General features: G+C 35.6%; 1 protein-coding gene across 2 annotated transcripts in view; it reads left to right on the top strand.

The window, feature by feature from the left end:
* HBS1L (HBS1 like translational GTPase) overlaps nt 1–15911 on the top strand; it is a 106716-nt gene that overhangs the window by 52644 nt on the left and 38161 nt on the right. For both annotated transcript variants that reach the window (XM_017875475.1, XM_017875477.1), the window contains 4 exons: nt 5672–5780; nt 10791–11050; nt 11505–11670; nt 14625–14742. In XM_017875475.1, the coding sequence (XP_017730964.1) occupies nt 5672–5780; nt 10791–11050; nt 11505–11670; nt 14625–14742 (653 nt within the window). The remainder of the gene's footprint in view (nt 1–5671; nt 5781–10790; nt 11051–11504; nt 11671–14624; nt 14743–15911) is intronic.

The raw sequence follows: 15911 nt of genomic DNA, 5'->3' as shown, positions 1-15911 counted from the left end.
GGGGAAAGCAGCTTCTCAAGGGGTAACCACTAGGGACAGAGGAGGCAGTTTCTAATATGTTTTGCTGCAGAGGTGGCTGGAATATGAGAGAGGTCAACTGGACAGGCAATGAGGTAATTTGGTTTAAGTGCAAGCTCTGCCACTAAGGTCAGGTCATTTATTTGTCCCTTGTTTCTTCGTCTATAAAATAAGATTAGACTTGATCAGTTGGGTAGCCCTTCAGCTGGGTTGCTATTATTTCTGTCCGAATGAAAACTCTACCTAACAAATGATTAGTTCTTCTCTATTCTAGAGACGGAAAACTAATGATGAATATATGAGTTTTCAGAATATGTATCTTTTGGGTGATCATGATTTGGTGGGTGGGTTTTGTGAGGCTTAGGGGAGGACATTGATACTCTTTCTTTGGAATGGTGCATTTTACTTTTATCTCATAGTGGGCTAGTTGATTTAAAGGATATCTTAGTGGTTTAATTCACCTCTTAATAGGAAGTGGAAATTTTACGTACTTCATGGAAAAGTTTAGAGGAAACTGAAGCTAGTGAAATTAAATGAACTGCTTAAGCCATAAGGTGACAGCTAATTAGTGGAAGGGCAGGGACTAGAATCAATGCTTCCTTTTTTTTCATCCAGTACTTATTTCTTATTGTCATATTTTGGGACTTACTGAAAATTTAGTGTTCAATTTCTTGGGATTGTTAAGTGGTGAATGAATTTCCAGTTGTTTGGGGAAGATAGGAGAACACAGTAAACATTTTACATGTTAAAAATCATGATGGATTTGATTATATATATGTATCTCTTATTGATCTGTGACTGGTTATTTTAATTATGAGTTCCTTTCTGACCTATATCAGTAGAGTTTGCCTGCCTTCCAGAATAGTGCTAGCCATGAGGGGGACTTTGTAATGTGATTGAGTAAGTAGAAGTATATCACCTTGCTGTTAAGAACAGCTCAGTGGATAATTTACTGAATGTATGTTTTTATCCTTGACTATGGAGAACATCATTAATTTAAATTAATATATTTCCAAAATAGCCTTAGCCATGGTTATCTCTCAAAAGTTCTAGAGTTGTACTTATTGATGTCCTTGAAATAGCCTGCAAAATTTTATATGTATGGTACATTTTTCTATGAAGAATGCCCCATGGTTTTTGTTAGTTTTTAAAAGGGGTACCTGACTGAAAGTAAAGATTTAAGAACCACTGCTTTAATGGGGTGGTATTCAAATCCATACTAGACTTTCACTTAAATAACTGCATTTTTGAAATGTTACATCACAAGTTTGATGTTCTATAGAAAAGTCACAAAAAGAAAAGTATTATGATATTTATTGCATCCCCAGAAATATTACAGGATCACACTGCAATTTTTTTTGTGTGCTTAGAACCTTTTATGCCATTGTATGACCCACCTACTTTTTTAAAAGCCAAAATTTCCGTATTTCAGTGCACTAAATATGTTAAGTGGGACAAGAAATTTTTTATGTGCAAAATGGTTGGAAGATACTAAGATGAACTATAACAGGAAGTTGGAATTAGTGTTGTAAAGACTGGATTGAGACATTTTCATGCTCTATGGTTTTTTTTCCCTCCTTTTGACAGAGGCCAGAATCCCCTATGCCACTTTTCCTTGTTTTAATCTGTCAGGATGTCTCCTTGTTCCTAGCACACATGCATGCACATACCCACACCTCATCATTGTCATCAGCATCATGCCCTTAAGTATCCTCCTTCCTTATCTCCTCACTCACCTCTCACTCCCCTTCACTTTCGCTGTAACTTCTGGAACTGCTTTTTCATACAAAGCCAATCCTTCTGTAATTCTCAATCTATTTTCCTAGTGTTTTTTTCTACTCCTTGCTTTACTTCATTTATAGCCTCTTAAACCTCAGGCTCTGGAAGGTAACTTTGTTCTCTTTCCTTCCTTTCCATCATCATTCTGTCATCATTTTCCCCCCTTGATTTCTGTTCTTTTGAAGTTACTGTCTTTAGTTGAGCCAGCCTTCTGTCAGTCCTTACTGCTGTCATCTAGTGAACAGCCTCACGGTCACTTCTCCTTACTCATGGGAGACTTTGGCAGCTGGCTTACTCTTTTCTTCTCCCCCTAAGCTCTTCATGATCACAGCTCATGACCCATCTGTACCGCCAAGTCCAACAGTGGATTTTCAGTTCTTTGACTACCTTATTTCCAGTGAGCTTCACCTCTCATCAGAAATTTACTAATATTTCTTCTCCTTCTTTACTTATAGACCCCTCTGCTTTCTCCTAGTGCATCAGGACTCTTCCTTTGTCATTTTATTTATTTTTTAAAAATCAGCTTAGATTTCATTATTTGTAATTTCAGTGCCATATAATTTCTTCTTATACCTGTTGGATAGATCCTTAACTCTTAATGAAGCAGTTAGTGTCTTCTCTGTGCCTTTTTCATGAATGGCTGAACATTGCTAGAGAAAGTCACACAAAGGCAGATAGATTCCACTATAAATTCATTATCACAAATCTTAAATGGGCCCTCAATACTATCCAACAGTTCCTTTTATTTTTTAAGTGTTCAACTTACTCTCTTTTCGCACAGCAGTTATTGAAAACCTTATTCACTTTGCAAATCTTTTTACTTTCCTTGGGTGGTCCCAGAGCATAATTAGGTGCTGTATTACGGAGAAAATAGAAATCATCCATTAGGAATTTTCATTTTCCAGTTCCTAAACATGCAAAACTACCTTCTATTGAAATAAAATAGTGTTTCTCCTGTCTCAGCTCAGTTTCTACCTGTACTTTGGATTCCATCTCATTCTACCTTCTTAGAAATTCTAAAGTATTGATCATCTCTTCGTAATTTATTCAACTAAACCTCTCCATTTAATCTTTTCTATCAGCTTGATCCCATTTCTCCTTTCTATTGCTCTTCTGCCATATTATTCCCTTTTCGGACAAACTTTTTAAAAGAATCATTTTCATACATATGCAATCCCTATCTAAAGCTCTTGGGACCTGATTTGATTTAGAATTTGGAATATTTTGGATTAGGAAAACGTTAGCATGTACATACCATCTGTATGTACATGTACATACCCCAGTGAATTGTGGAGCAGTTCCCTGTAATCAGACACATTGCCATTTCTGCCCTGAAGTGTGTGGCTGTCACTTTCAATAGGATCAATAAGTGCTATCGATAAATAGCTTCATATCAGTCCATGTCAGACTTTGCTTCCAAATGAGTTATTAAAATAACAAAACCCAAAACTTTAATATTTCAATGCTTTTGGATTTTGAAATTACAGATGAGAAGTAGTGAACATGCCTTCATTTTTCACCTTATATTTTTTAACCTAGTTTGGCTTTTACTTTCTCACTTTTTTCAAATGACTCTTGCTAACTCTACCAATGACTTTTATCCAAAGTGATCATGTCACCAGTGAATGTTTTCAGTCTTCATTCAGTTGACTGGCCCAGAGCCCCAGATCCTGGTGATGCCAGCTCCATCAAACACTCTCTTCCCTTAGCTTCCTTGGCACCACCCTCCCTGGCTCTCCTTCACCTTTTTGTAGGCGTATTGTCCGTTATCTTGGCATTAAATGCTAGAGTTCTTCCAAGGCCTCTTAGGACCACTTCTCTTCTTGCTCTGTGCTCTCTCCCTTGGTGGTCTCGCCTGTATCTATGTCTTCAATTACCAATTATGTGTTGATGCAGCTCAGACCTCTCCTTTGAGGTCAACCACCATGTTCAACTGCCTATTTAACATTCATTGTCATTTGGAACTCTCAGATATTAGGTCCAAATTCCTAATATGTCTCAATTTCAAAATTTTCCCTAAACTGTTTGTTTCAGATGTCCCTTTACTTCATCCTCCTCTCCCTTTCCCCTTCCCCTCTCTTTTGCTTACCTCATTTTTGTAACTTCCGCCTCTGTTAGAGCAAGCATTAGGATCTTTGGTATGACCTAAAGGTCCTGCACTCTCTGGCCCTGCCCATCTCTCCAGCTTCATGTAGCTCCCTTCTGCTCTTACTCCCTCTGAGGAACTGTGCTTCCTCCTACAGAAGGGCCATTATACAAGCCTCTCTTTCTGCTTGGAATGCTCTTTCTTTCTGTGCTAGTTATTATAATTTATATTCATTTTCCCCACCATAGCTTCAATTCTCACTTTCCCAGAGAAGCTCTCTAAGTCATGTGCCCTATCATCAAATCTTATGGCATCATATATGGATTCTTTATAACACTAATAACAATTTTAATTGTACTCTTTTTTTTTTTTTAACCATTTAGTATGTTTTCCCCACTAGAATGTAATCTCTCTTAGAGCAAGTGTTACGTCTGCTCTTCACCATCACATTTCCAGCATAGTGCCTGGTGTATATAGGCAAACAGCAAACATTTTGAATGAATTTTATACATTAACTTATCTTTTCTTGTATTGTTAGTGGTTTCTGTATATGTATTTACCAATGTAGCACATGCAGTTTCCATAGTTTTGTGTAGATCCAATCCTGATGGTACTTTTTCTGAAAATTATAAAGACACATTTTTAAAAGTTCAATGAATTATGTAGGGATCAAATGCAAAAAAAAGTCTTTCTTTGATCTAGCGCATAATTTGTTCTCCTCCATTCCTCCATTTTTAATTTTATTTGTTTGTTTGTTTGTTTGTTTATGGAGACAGAGTCTCACTCTGTTGCCTAGGCTGGAGTGCAGTGGTGCAATCTTGGCTCACTGCAACCCCTGCCTCCTGGATTCAAGCGATTCTCCTGCCTCAACCTTCTGAGTAGCTGGGACTACAGGCGTGCACCACCGTGCCCAGCTAATTTTTGTATTTTTAGTAGAGACGGGTTTCACCATTTTGGTCAGGCTGGTCTCGAACTCCTGACCTCGTGATCTGCCCGCCTTGGCTCCCAAAATTCTGGAATTACAGGCGTGAGCCTGTAAAAACGTCCAGCCTTTTTTCTTGTTTTTGAGACGGAGCCTTGCTTTGTCACCCAGGCCGGAGTGCAGTGGCATTATCATAGCTCACTACAACCTTAAACTCCTGGGCTCAACTCATCATCCCACCTTAGCCTCTCGAGTAGCTGGGACTACAGGCACGTGCCACCATGCCTGACTAATTCCCCCATGTTCTTAATTCAGTTTTCTACATTAACCTCTTTCCCCAGATTCTTTATAGATATCAGTATTTTAGTAAGTCTAGTGTTGTGTGCAAGTAAAATATAAACTATATTCCAGCACAATTCAGTGGACTCTCAACTTGTTCATCAGTTCGTAAATCTCACAGGATTAAAAATAGTTTAGCCATCTGCTAACTGACCAAACAATTTTAGTATTGTGAAAGGGTGTGGTAGGAAAGGGAGGTATAGGGTCTAGGTATAATGTCAGAACAAGGCTTAGTGCAGAAACTACCTTGTGACCTCTTAATACTGAAACTTAACAGTCAGTTCAAAATTAGGAAGAGATTTGGTGGAGGTTAAGCATAGGAGAGTCCTGACAATAGGGGATTTCCTAAAGTGACAGAATTTCTTTCAGCATTAATATCTTACTAAATTTTTTAGAGATAAGATTATGTGTTTATAAAGACATTTATTCTGTGAAAGTTATAATCTATAATTTAGAATAATACGTAATAGATTTCTGTATATTACTAAATAAATTAATTGGTCTTTTATGTTTTACTCCTTAATTAGGAAAACCAGTAGATTCCCAGATATCGCGAAGTGAATCTGAAATTGTGCCAAAAGTTGCTAAAATGACTGTATCTGGAAAGAAGCAAACTATGGGATTTGAAGTGCCTGGGTAAGACTTTGAGTACCCCCCTCATCCCCACTCCCACCCCTAGGTTTTTGAAATCAGTGTTGCCTCCTATTAGTCTGTAAGAAAGAGACTGTTTCAATTTTGCATCATGTATCATTAGCATTGAAGTATCATATATCCTCAGCGCAACATGGTACAAAGAGACAAAATGAGAAATTAGGCTTGATTCTGGCCTTATCTTGTGTGTATTACTTACTCTACCTCACTGTCAGTTTTCTCACATAAATATTTTATAGCTACTTTAACGTAAAAAAACCTATGATTTTGTGAAACCTAGCACTGTGCGATAGGGAATTCTTATACCACTAGGTGGCGGAGATAACCAGATTTCGGAGTGAGTCCCGAATCATGGAATCATTAATTAAATTTTTTAATAACTGAAATATTTTAAACTCTTTTGGATTTTGTATTGAATAAATTGGACCATTGTAGCAAAGACATATGATATGAAACATACCTAGAATTTGAAACAAGTAGTGAAAAATGGAAATAAAGCATACCTTGGTAGCACTTGTTTGTTCTTATCACAGTCTCTAGAATCCTTCCAGGAGTTTTTATAGACAAGGGAAGTGAGTTGCTTTGAAGCCATTAATTTTTAAACTCTAAAATTTTTCAGAATTTTCAATTGTTCAATAAATCTGTTACTTATAAATTGTATGTATTTTGTCTGTCAAAATGATAAAGAAGCATTGTTATCAAATATAAACAATAGGTTTTTAACTGTAAACAACAGATTTTTATATACATACTTTTTTTCCTTTTTTTCTCCCTTTTCCCAAGTTATATTTTTTAAAAAATATAAACTCAGGAGCCTTATTTTTTTTTCGTTACAATATTCTTTTGTCTAAATTAGTGAGGTATCATGAGTTTTGGTTGGAAAGAATGTTAATTATCACCTAGTTCAATTTTGGTTTTATAGAAACAAGACTTTATTCACTAGATTTCAAAGTCAGTGAAGGAAAGGACTCCTTATCTAGGACATAGTAGGCATTCAGTATACATTAATTGAATGATTAGATGAATGAAAAGTTAATTTTATCATGAGTAACTTTAGCCTGTTAAAATAATTTAGAATTCTGATTTGGTCTCAAAAAGCTTCATGTATGCCGTTTTTCCTTCTGAACTGGGATTGGGTTGTCAGAATTATAATTGCCCCTTTTGTCCTTATTCTTGAGTGCCATTTAATTCTATTATGGGATTTTTCCATTAGAGAGAGAGAGAGAGGAAATAAATAGAATATACAATTTATTGTTCTAAGTATTGTATAATCTTAGTTCAAAAGATTTTTCAGAAGTCTTAGCAACATGCAAATGAACCCAAAATAATGTATTATATTAGAAGTAAATGCTTAGGTATCTAAATGAATAATTATAAAGATAATGGGTAATAAATGTGTCAATAAATGTGCGTAATTTTTGAAAGCTCTGTAAGTACAATGCAGGCCTTTCAGAATTTTATGACTGTATTCTTCATGAGGCCAGGGACTGGTAAGGTTCATCACTGTGTTCCTTTTACAGAATAGTTACTAAATATGTGTTGCTCAGAATCCTTGGGGAAATACATATTATTTTAAAAATAAACTTACAAATAATATAAAGGTAAAAAATCCACCCACAAGGCAACATTTTGATGTGATTCTATGGGAGAAGTTGTTAGAATATGAAAGGTCTGTAGTTATAGATTGAAATACTCAGAAATGCTTAATAGTGCTCAAGGCCAACCAAGTTGTACTATTATAGGATTTTTTTGAGATTTATAATAAGGATAACACTTAGCCTATTCTGGGTTAGTCTTAAGAAAGCATATAGAAACACAATGAAACACTTTTGAGTCAAGATTTCAGCATCATAGATTTCTATATAGTGTGATTCTCAATGATGTCTTATTTGAAAAAGGATATGGCTGGGTGTAGTGGCTCATGCCTGTGATACCAACACATTGGAAGGCTGAGGTGGGAGGATTGCTTGAACCCAGAAGTTTGAGGGAGCTATGATCCTGCCATTGCATTCCAGCCTGGTCAACAGAGTGAGATCCTGTCTCTATTTGGAAGAAGAAAAGAAAAAAAGGATAATGCATAACGCATTGCTTGGAAGGAACTGAAATAGCAAACTTTCTTTAATAACATTAAAAATAGTAGATGCAAGTAAATGCATGTAAGTAGAAATGGAGCATTGCATATAGAAGAAATATTTTTCTTTTAAACTCTTAAATCTCAATTAGTAGCTTCAAGTATTTAACTCAAGAAGAAAGATTAAACCTCTAGATTCATGTATAGTTTACTTTTAGAAAGGTAGTTTAGAGAAAAAAAAAGACTAGTCATTTTATAATATTAGATAAGTGTACAGGGTGGGCATTGTGGCTCAGGACTGTAATTCCAGCATTTTGGGAGGCTGAGCTGGGAGCATCACTTGAGCCTAAGAGTTCAAGACCAGCTTGGGCAATATATTGAGATCCCCTATCTCTACCAAAAAAAAAAAATTAGCTGGGTATGGTGGTGCGTGCCTATGGTCCAGCTACTTAAGAGGCTGAGGTAGGATCACTTGAACCTGGGAGGCCAAGACTGCAGTGAGCCAAGATTGTGCCACTGCACTCCAGCCTGGGCAACAGAGCGAGAGCGAGAACATCTCAATAAAAAGAAGGAAAGAAAAAAAAAAAGCTTACAAAATGATACCAGAAAGCAACTGAAAAAAATTCAACCAACTTATTCTTTCATTTATACCAATCAGTAATTAATTATAGGCCTGAAATCCAAGTGGTCATTTTAGACCTTATCTTAGGTATTTTCAAAACTTAAAACATTGACTTTTATTTCATAATATGCAGAAGTTTTTTTGACTAAGGGCAGACTTACCTAGGATACTTTTCTAATTACTTTGGTCACTTCCCACCAACACTGTAAAATTTTAGTGAATTAATTTACAGTTTACCTAAGATTTACTTAAAAGGGGTCGGGTACAGTGACTCACGCCTGTAATCCCAGCACTTTGGGAGGCCGAGGCAGGTAGATTACTTGGAGTCAGGAGTTAGAGACTAGCCTGGCCAACATGGTGAAACCCTGTCTCTACTAAAAATACAAAAATTAGCCGCGTGTGGTGGCCAGTGCCTGTAATCCCAGCTACTCAGGAGGCTGAGGCAGGAGAATCACTGGAACCTGGGAGGCAAATGTTGCAGTGAGCTGAGATCGCACCATTGCACTCCAGCCTGAGTGACAGAGCGAGACTTCATCTCAAAAAAAAAAAAAAAAAAAAAGATTTACTTAAATGGAAATGCTATCCTGAAAGCCAGAGGAAAACAAGCCTTTCATGTTATTGAATTGCAAATGAAATGATCAAGTCAGCGCTGTTTTGTGAAGCCCTTCCTATTCTGGCAACCCCTCTGAGGGCTGCCTGGATTGGTGGGAGAACTGAGCTTCAGGCCCCTGCCCACTCTGTCCACTATAGCTGTCTGCTTTGATCTGTTTTCCATATTGAATTTAGTGTAAGCTTGCCTCTGAAGAAAATGTTTTGCAGCTAAAAGCAAAAAGATATGGGGCCCGAGATTGTGATTTCTCCCAGGTCTGATCCAAACCAGAGCCTGTGTCTAGTCACAGTAGATCACTTGTATTATAGTTTGTAGGGCTTTTTACATTCTTCTAAATACAAAGTTATCATGTTTTGGTTTTAGAACTAGCTGTGGTCATTCAAACAAATATTTGCAAATTAGAGTCTGTTTGATTTCACTTAATTTAGCCTGTTAGAATCATTTACAACTATGGGAACATTTTCCACATACTACTGTTTTTACCTACTAGTTTAAGATGAAGTGCATCTGTCTAAGCAGTGCTCAAAAATGAATACCTAAATTGGTTAGTGGAGATCTGAAAAAGCAAAATAAAATGAGAAAGGATATGTGGCTTTTAATGAATTTGCAAATATAACTAATGTGACTCTCTTCCTGAGGCATGTTGTGAAGGACTAATAGTGGGCATATAAAATGCCCTGACAGGGAAAATAATAGGCAAGAAGAAAATAGATGTGCTTATACATATCCATCATGCTACAATCTTAAATGATTATTATGAACTGCTTTCTGTATGTAGTTTTTCTCTGTCAGCTCCACATTGGATGTAATTGGCTTCATTCTTAATAACTTCCAATTTAACCTGCTCTTTGTCCTAATCTGTTTATCCATAGTTGTTAAAGGAAAGTGAGGCATATCATAGTCTGATTATTAAGTCACATTCCTTGTAGCTGTTCACAGAGTAGCACTGGTACTAGATTCTATGTGGCGTGTCAACAAGCTCATGAAGAACTTTTGTCAACGAAAGAATAAGTTAAGCTGGGCAGCCTTGTTTCTCCTTCATATATCTGAGTTCCTCACCAGATTGTAATCTTTTGGGAGTGGTAGTTGACTTTTTAATTTCTATGTCATTTTCTTTTTGACATCAGTCCCTAGTATATATTGTAGTTTTTAGTAAATCAAGTGTTTGTTGAATTAATCAATTAAAGCTCCACTGTCAAAAATGTTTATGAACTGTAGTCATTTGAGATATCTCCCCTAAGGGTAATGTTTGAGTAAAAAAGATCATAAGTCTATCATGTTGGAAGGATGAGTTGAAGTAAAACTATTATTTTAGTACTAATTCATCTCCAGTAATATATTTGATGCCATTTTGACAAAATATCTCCTTTATAACATTGATTTTGATAGGATGGATTATATGGCCAAGGCTGTGGGCTTAGATTTTGAATTTCAGTTATTTTTCAACATATTTTCTTCTTGTCTTCATTTTTGGTACACTGTTTTTCTCATTGGGTCTTCCATGTCTGTATTTGTGTGGTTTGAATCTAGCTACTTATCGTTTCCACTTTAACAGACTTTAGCTACTTAGCAGAGATTATTTTTGGTCTGCAGCATAAAGGATTATGAAGAAACAGCTTCTCTGTCCTTCTGACATTATAGGACATCAATAGAGTTGGTTTAAAATACTTTTTTCCTATCTGCCTTCTATAGAGTATCTTCTGAAGAAAATGGTCATAGTTTCCACACACCTCAAAAAGAACGGCCCATTGAAGATGCCATTGCTTCTTCTGATGTTCTTGAGACTGCTTCTAAATCTGCTAATCCACCCCACACGATTCAAGCATCAGAAGAGCAGAGTTCAACCCCAGCACCGGTGAAAAAGTCTGGCAAGCTGAGGCAGCAATTAGATGTGAAGGCGGAACTGGAGAAGCGGCAAGGAGGGAAGCAGCTCCTCAACTTGGTGGTCATTGGTAATGCTCTTTGTCCCTCTAGATCATCAGCCAGCCATGCCTTAGCCTGCCCACTGTCTGGTGGCAGCATGGAAACTCTGAGTTTCTCCATGGGTGGAATGGACAGAGGGTGAGGAGGCACAGGGCCTCATAATGCTTTCCAGTCACCTGGGGAGAGATAATGCCAAGTTACCAAAGAGGTCATTACACTTGATTGTGGGATTTTTCATTTTGTGAACGTTTTGAAATTGGCATGTCTTGTTGACAATTTTAATTTCCAAAAATCTGAGAAATTTCCCCCCTCTGTAAAGAGACATGCTGTTTTTTTTCAATTAGATGTTGTAACTGTCATTTGATAAATATTGGTATTACTGTAAACCACTAACATGAAATATTGAATTACACATTTATGCAGTGCCTTAATGTGAACATCTGGAAATGTACCTGGTATTAATCCTGAATCAATTTTCTTTAGGTCATGTTGATGCTGGGAAAAGTACTCTGATGGGCCATATGCTTTATCTTCTGGGTAATATAAACAAAAGAACTATGCATAAGTATGAACAGGAGTCTAAAAAGGCTGGCAAAGCTTCGTTTGCATATGCATGGGTCTTGGATGAAACTGGCGAAGAAAGGGAAAGGTAGTCACTATATTTCAAAATTTTCAGTTTGAAGTCATACAGTCTTCTAAAATATGTGTGTAATATGTGTTGAATTTGTAAAACATAAATACTTTAGAGATTATTTTTAGAAAATAGCTTTTAAATATCAGGGAAATATTTTGACTTTTTTTGTTGTAATCTACATTCTGTTTTTTCTCTTCTGAATTTTATGAAATAGATTAAAAGAATGTTTAAAAGAAACAAAACAAAAGCCATGCAGAAAAAACAGTAAAAATCGTAAGCTAATTATTCTATGGGATAAGTTTCAGTTGTCACTTCCCAAAGTATTTGTCAAATTGTCTTGATTTTGAATTAAAATTATGAGTAAGACTTAATTTCATGTCACCTTACAAAGGAGAGGTAACTGTAGTAAAACCTCTTCTGTCTAGAATCTAAATAACCAGCAAATTCAAATTACCAAACAATTCATTTTTATACTGTATATATTATGTTTTTATGAGACAGTCAGCAAACAAGTAATTCTGTAGCTATAATGCAGTTACTCTTCTGTCTCTGTTACTGTGTTGAGTGCTAATTTTGGGAGGATTCTAGTAGGAATATGCAGCTACTCATATACTCTGGCCAAAGAATGGTATTTCTTTCGAAGTCTTTTTAGAGTGACAGTATAGATCGTGTTAGGGTTATTAGGGTGGGAGAGCCAAAGGAGACCTTAATAATTAGTGAAATGGCAGATACATTAACTGTGTCAAAATAATGACTCTTTACACACCTGTAAAGTCCTGTGGAAGTCCTAAATTAACAAGGTGATTAAACTGTGTTCCCTGATGTCTTCAGTCTGATTATTGGAGAATATATCCGGATTTTCATGCCTTTTTAATGGGTATTTTCTTGCAGTCTTGGATAGTCTCCATTATAACATACAAGGTAACACTCTGTAAAGCAGGTCACAGTATTCCTTAGCTTTTCTGATATACCAGAATTTGTATCATAATGGTTTCTCTTTCTTTGTGGGTGTCTTTAGTTCTGGATAGTATCACAGACCTGTTTTCTATCCTAGTAAGAAAAATTAGCTGGACAGTTGCCAATTTTGGAAAACAATGGAATTGTATATATTGCATTATTAGAAGCCTAAATAATTTTCACCTCTCAGTTCAACAAGCACATTATTAAAGTATGTGGCTTTTTAGTTTTCTTTGCATTATCTAATAAGCAGGTAAAGACTTTGAGAACAGTATAATTTAAGTTAGAATGGTTTACTTGAATTTTTCTAGTATTTTAGTTGAGCTGGCAAGTGAACTAATAGTCTATTTGATTCCTATAATGGTCAGTCATTTTAGCTTTTTTGGCAATACATCTATTGATTGGCTCTCATATTTTTGCTGCTGCCTTTTGCTGCTGCTAGTTCTTCATTGCTCAGCATGATGTAAGTTTTAGAATATTTCTTCATTCCATAGATAGCAGATGCTTCCAGGTACATGACGGAAGTTTTAGCTCACTTCCATATGTTCCTTAATAGCATTTACAAAGCGTAATATGTTGCTTATCCCACCATGTTAAATATTTGTATGTCTCCTGTTCTTCTCAGATACTGAAGAACAGAAATTGGTAAATTAAGTGACATTTCATATCCTTAGGGTTACAAATTGAAATCAGAGCTGGGTCAGCGGAGTATACCCAGGTCAGTCTAGGGAGGATCTCAGAATAAGTCTTAGTTCACCATTGTTCTGAAGGTGCCTGTCGTCCCTAGATTATTTGGGAATTATTAAAGAGAATTAAGCATCACTTTGGCAAACTAGGATGGCCCATGCTTTCAGATTAAACTCAAATGGCTTGACTAGGGAGATCTACAGTTACTTTATTGCTAGGGCAAACCTATAGTTCATTATTGTAATTGTTGTACTCTTTTGGTAGTAAAAGGGAGTATTCTTAGTCCTTCCTTCGGGTGATTTTGGGGCAAACCTAGTTAATTGCCACATGATTTCCCTGTCTAAATTCTTGAGGCCTAGAATGACTGAGTGCCTTTGTAGACCTTCCTTGGGCCCTTCTTTTACAGGTTAAGCATCCCTAATCTGAAAATATGACATTTGAAATGCTCCAAAATCTGAAACTTTTTGAGTGCTGACATGACATCACAAGTGGAACATTCTACATCTGATTTCATGTGACAGGTCACACAAAATGACTGAAAATGTTGCATAAGATTCCCTTAAGGTTATGTGTATAATGTGTGTATGAAACATAAAGGAATTTTGTGTTTAGATGTGAGTCCCATCCCCAAGATATCTCATTTTGTATATGCAGATATTCCAAATCCGAAAAAATCTGCAATTTGAAAAGCTTCTAGTCCCAAGCATTTCATTAATCTGAATCTACATTTTTGTGGCTGAAAAAAGGCACTGTGTTTGTCTCCAAGAAGAATTAAATGGGATACAAAGCAATCTGCTGTTCATCTATCTCTGTTTTTAAAAATTAGGCATCTGCTTTGATACCTCGTGTTTTCTAAATATGTAGCATACTAACCAGCCTTGCAAATGTACATTTTATAAGCTCATTTCTATAATTAGTGAAGCATAAGCATAGAACATGAAGAAAATTATCTCTTGGTCGTGGTAATTTTTCATTTATCTTTTCTCATATGCAGTATTTTTCCCCCATTTAGAGTTGTCCCCATGTATCTATCTTTCTTCACAATTTACGCTATTTCTTACAAAACAAATAAGGTAATAGGGCATAACTATCATTTTTATTGAGCTCTTACTGTGTCCACCACTTTGTGTTAAAGCCACAAGGATGCACTTCTCTTATAGCAGAAATTCCAGCCCCGAGTGATAATTTAATTATTCAAAAATAATGGTCTATAAATACAGTTTCCATTTTTACCTAAGAATGTAGATGGGCATGTAGACTATTATTAATTTACTCTATAGCACTATTTACATAGTACATTCTAACCATGTTATGTTTTGTTTAAGGGGAGTAACCATGGATGTTGGTATGACAAAGTTTGAAACCACAACCAAAGTTATTACATTAATGGATGCTCCAGGCCATAAGGACTTCATTCCAAATATGATTACAGGAGCAGCCCAGGTAACTGCTGTTTTCTTTACTATAGTGTACTGATTGTACTTTACATAAAATTTCCTGATCCTGAGGTTACAATTCTAGGATTTTAACTTTTAAAATATTTTAAAATTAAAATTTTAATCTTTATAAAGCTTGAACAAGAAAAGAGCAATATTGTATTTTTCGTGATCTTTTTACCTGTACTTTGTAAAACCTTTTAAAATTTCTCACAAAGAAACAAAATGTATAAACGCTATGAGTTTCTTTATCATAAAAGTAATGGAAAAGGACTTGATGAGTATAGCTTCATATTTCCTTTATTGATAAGTTGGCATGAATATTTCAAAATCTGCCTTATGTCTTTCAATATATTCAAGTCCTATATCTTTTAAAGAGCTTATTTATGCAGAAATAATGAAGCTTGGGTATTTTGCCCAGTGGTTTATTTACTTTCTTTTAACGTTAAAAAAGCATTGCAATTTGTAAATTACGTGATTCTTAATAAGAATGCTGCAAAAAATCAAATATAATTTGCATTCATGCATCCCTTAATGATAAGGATATATTCTGAGAAGTGAGTTGTTAGGCAACTAACATCATTTGTGAACCTATTAGAGTATACTTCCACAAATCTGGATGGTAACATCTTTTATACACCTAGGCTACATGGAACCTATAGCTCCAAAGCTACAAACATGTATAACATATTACTGTATTGAATACTGTAAGCAGTTGTAGCACAGTGGTAAATATTTGTGTATCTAAACTGATCTAAGCATATTATAGAAAAGGTACAGTAAAAATAGGGCATAAAAGATAAAAAATGGAATATCTGTGTAGGGCACTTTCCATGAATCGAGCTTGCAGGACTGGAAGTTGCTCTGGGTGATTCAGTGAGTGAGTGGTGAGTGATTGTGTGGAGGCCTAGGACATGACTGTATACTTTACAAACACTGTACACTCAGGTGACACTACATTTATTTAAAAATATGTTTTTCTTTAATGGTAAATTAACCTTAGCTTACTGTAGCTTTTTTTACTTTATAAACTTTTAAATTTTTTTAACTTTCTAACTCTCTTATAATAACACTTAGCTTAAAGCACAAACATGTTGTACAGCTGTATGAAAATATTTTCTTTCTGTATAGTCTTATTCCATAAGCTTTTAAAATTATTATTTATAAATATGAATA

This window comes from Rhinopithecus bieti, unplaced genomic scaffold (genome assembly GCF_001698545.2).
Source record: "Rhinopithecus bieti isolate Rb0 unplaced genomic scaffold, ASM169854v2 scaffold_9615, whole genome shotgun sequence".
NCBI classification, from domain to species: domain Eukaryota; kingdom Metazoa; phylum Chordata; class Mammalia; order Primates; family Cercopithecidae; genus Rhinopithecus; species Rhinopithecus bieti.
This window is presented reverse-complemented; position numbering and strand designations above follow the sequence as displayed.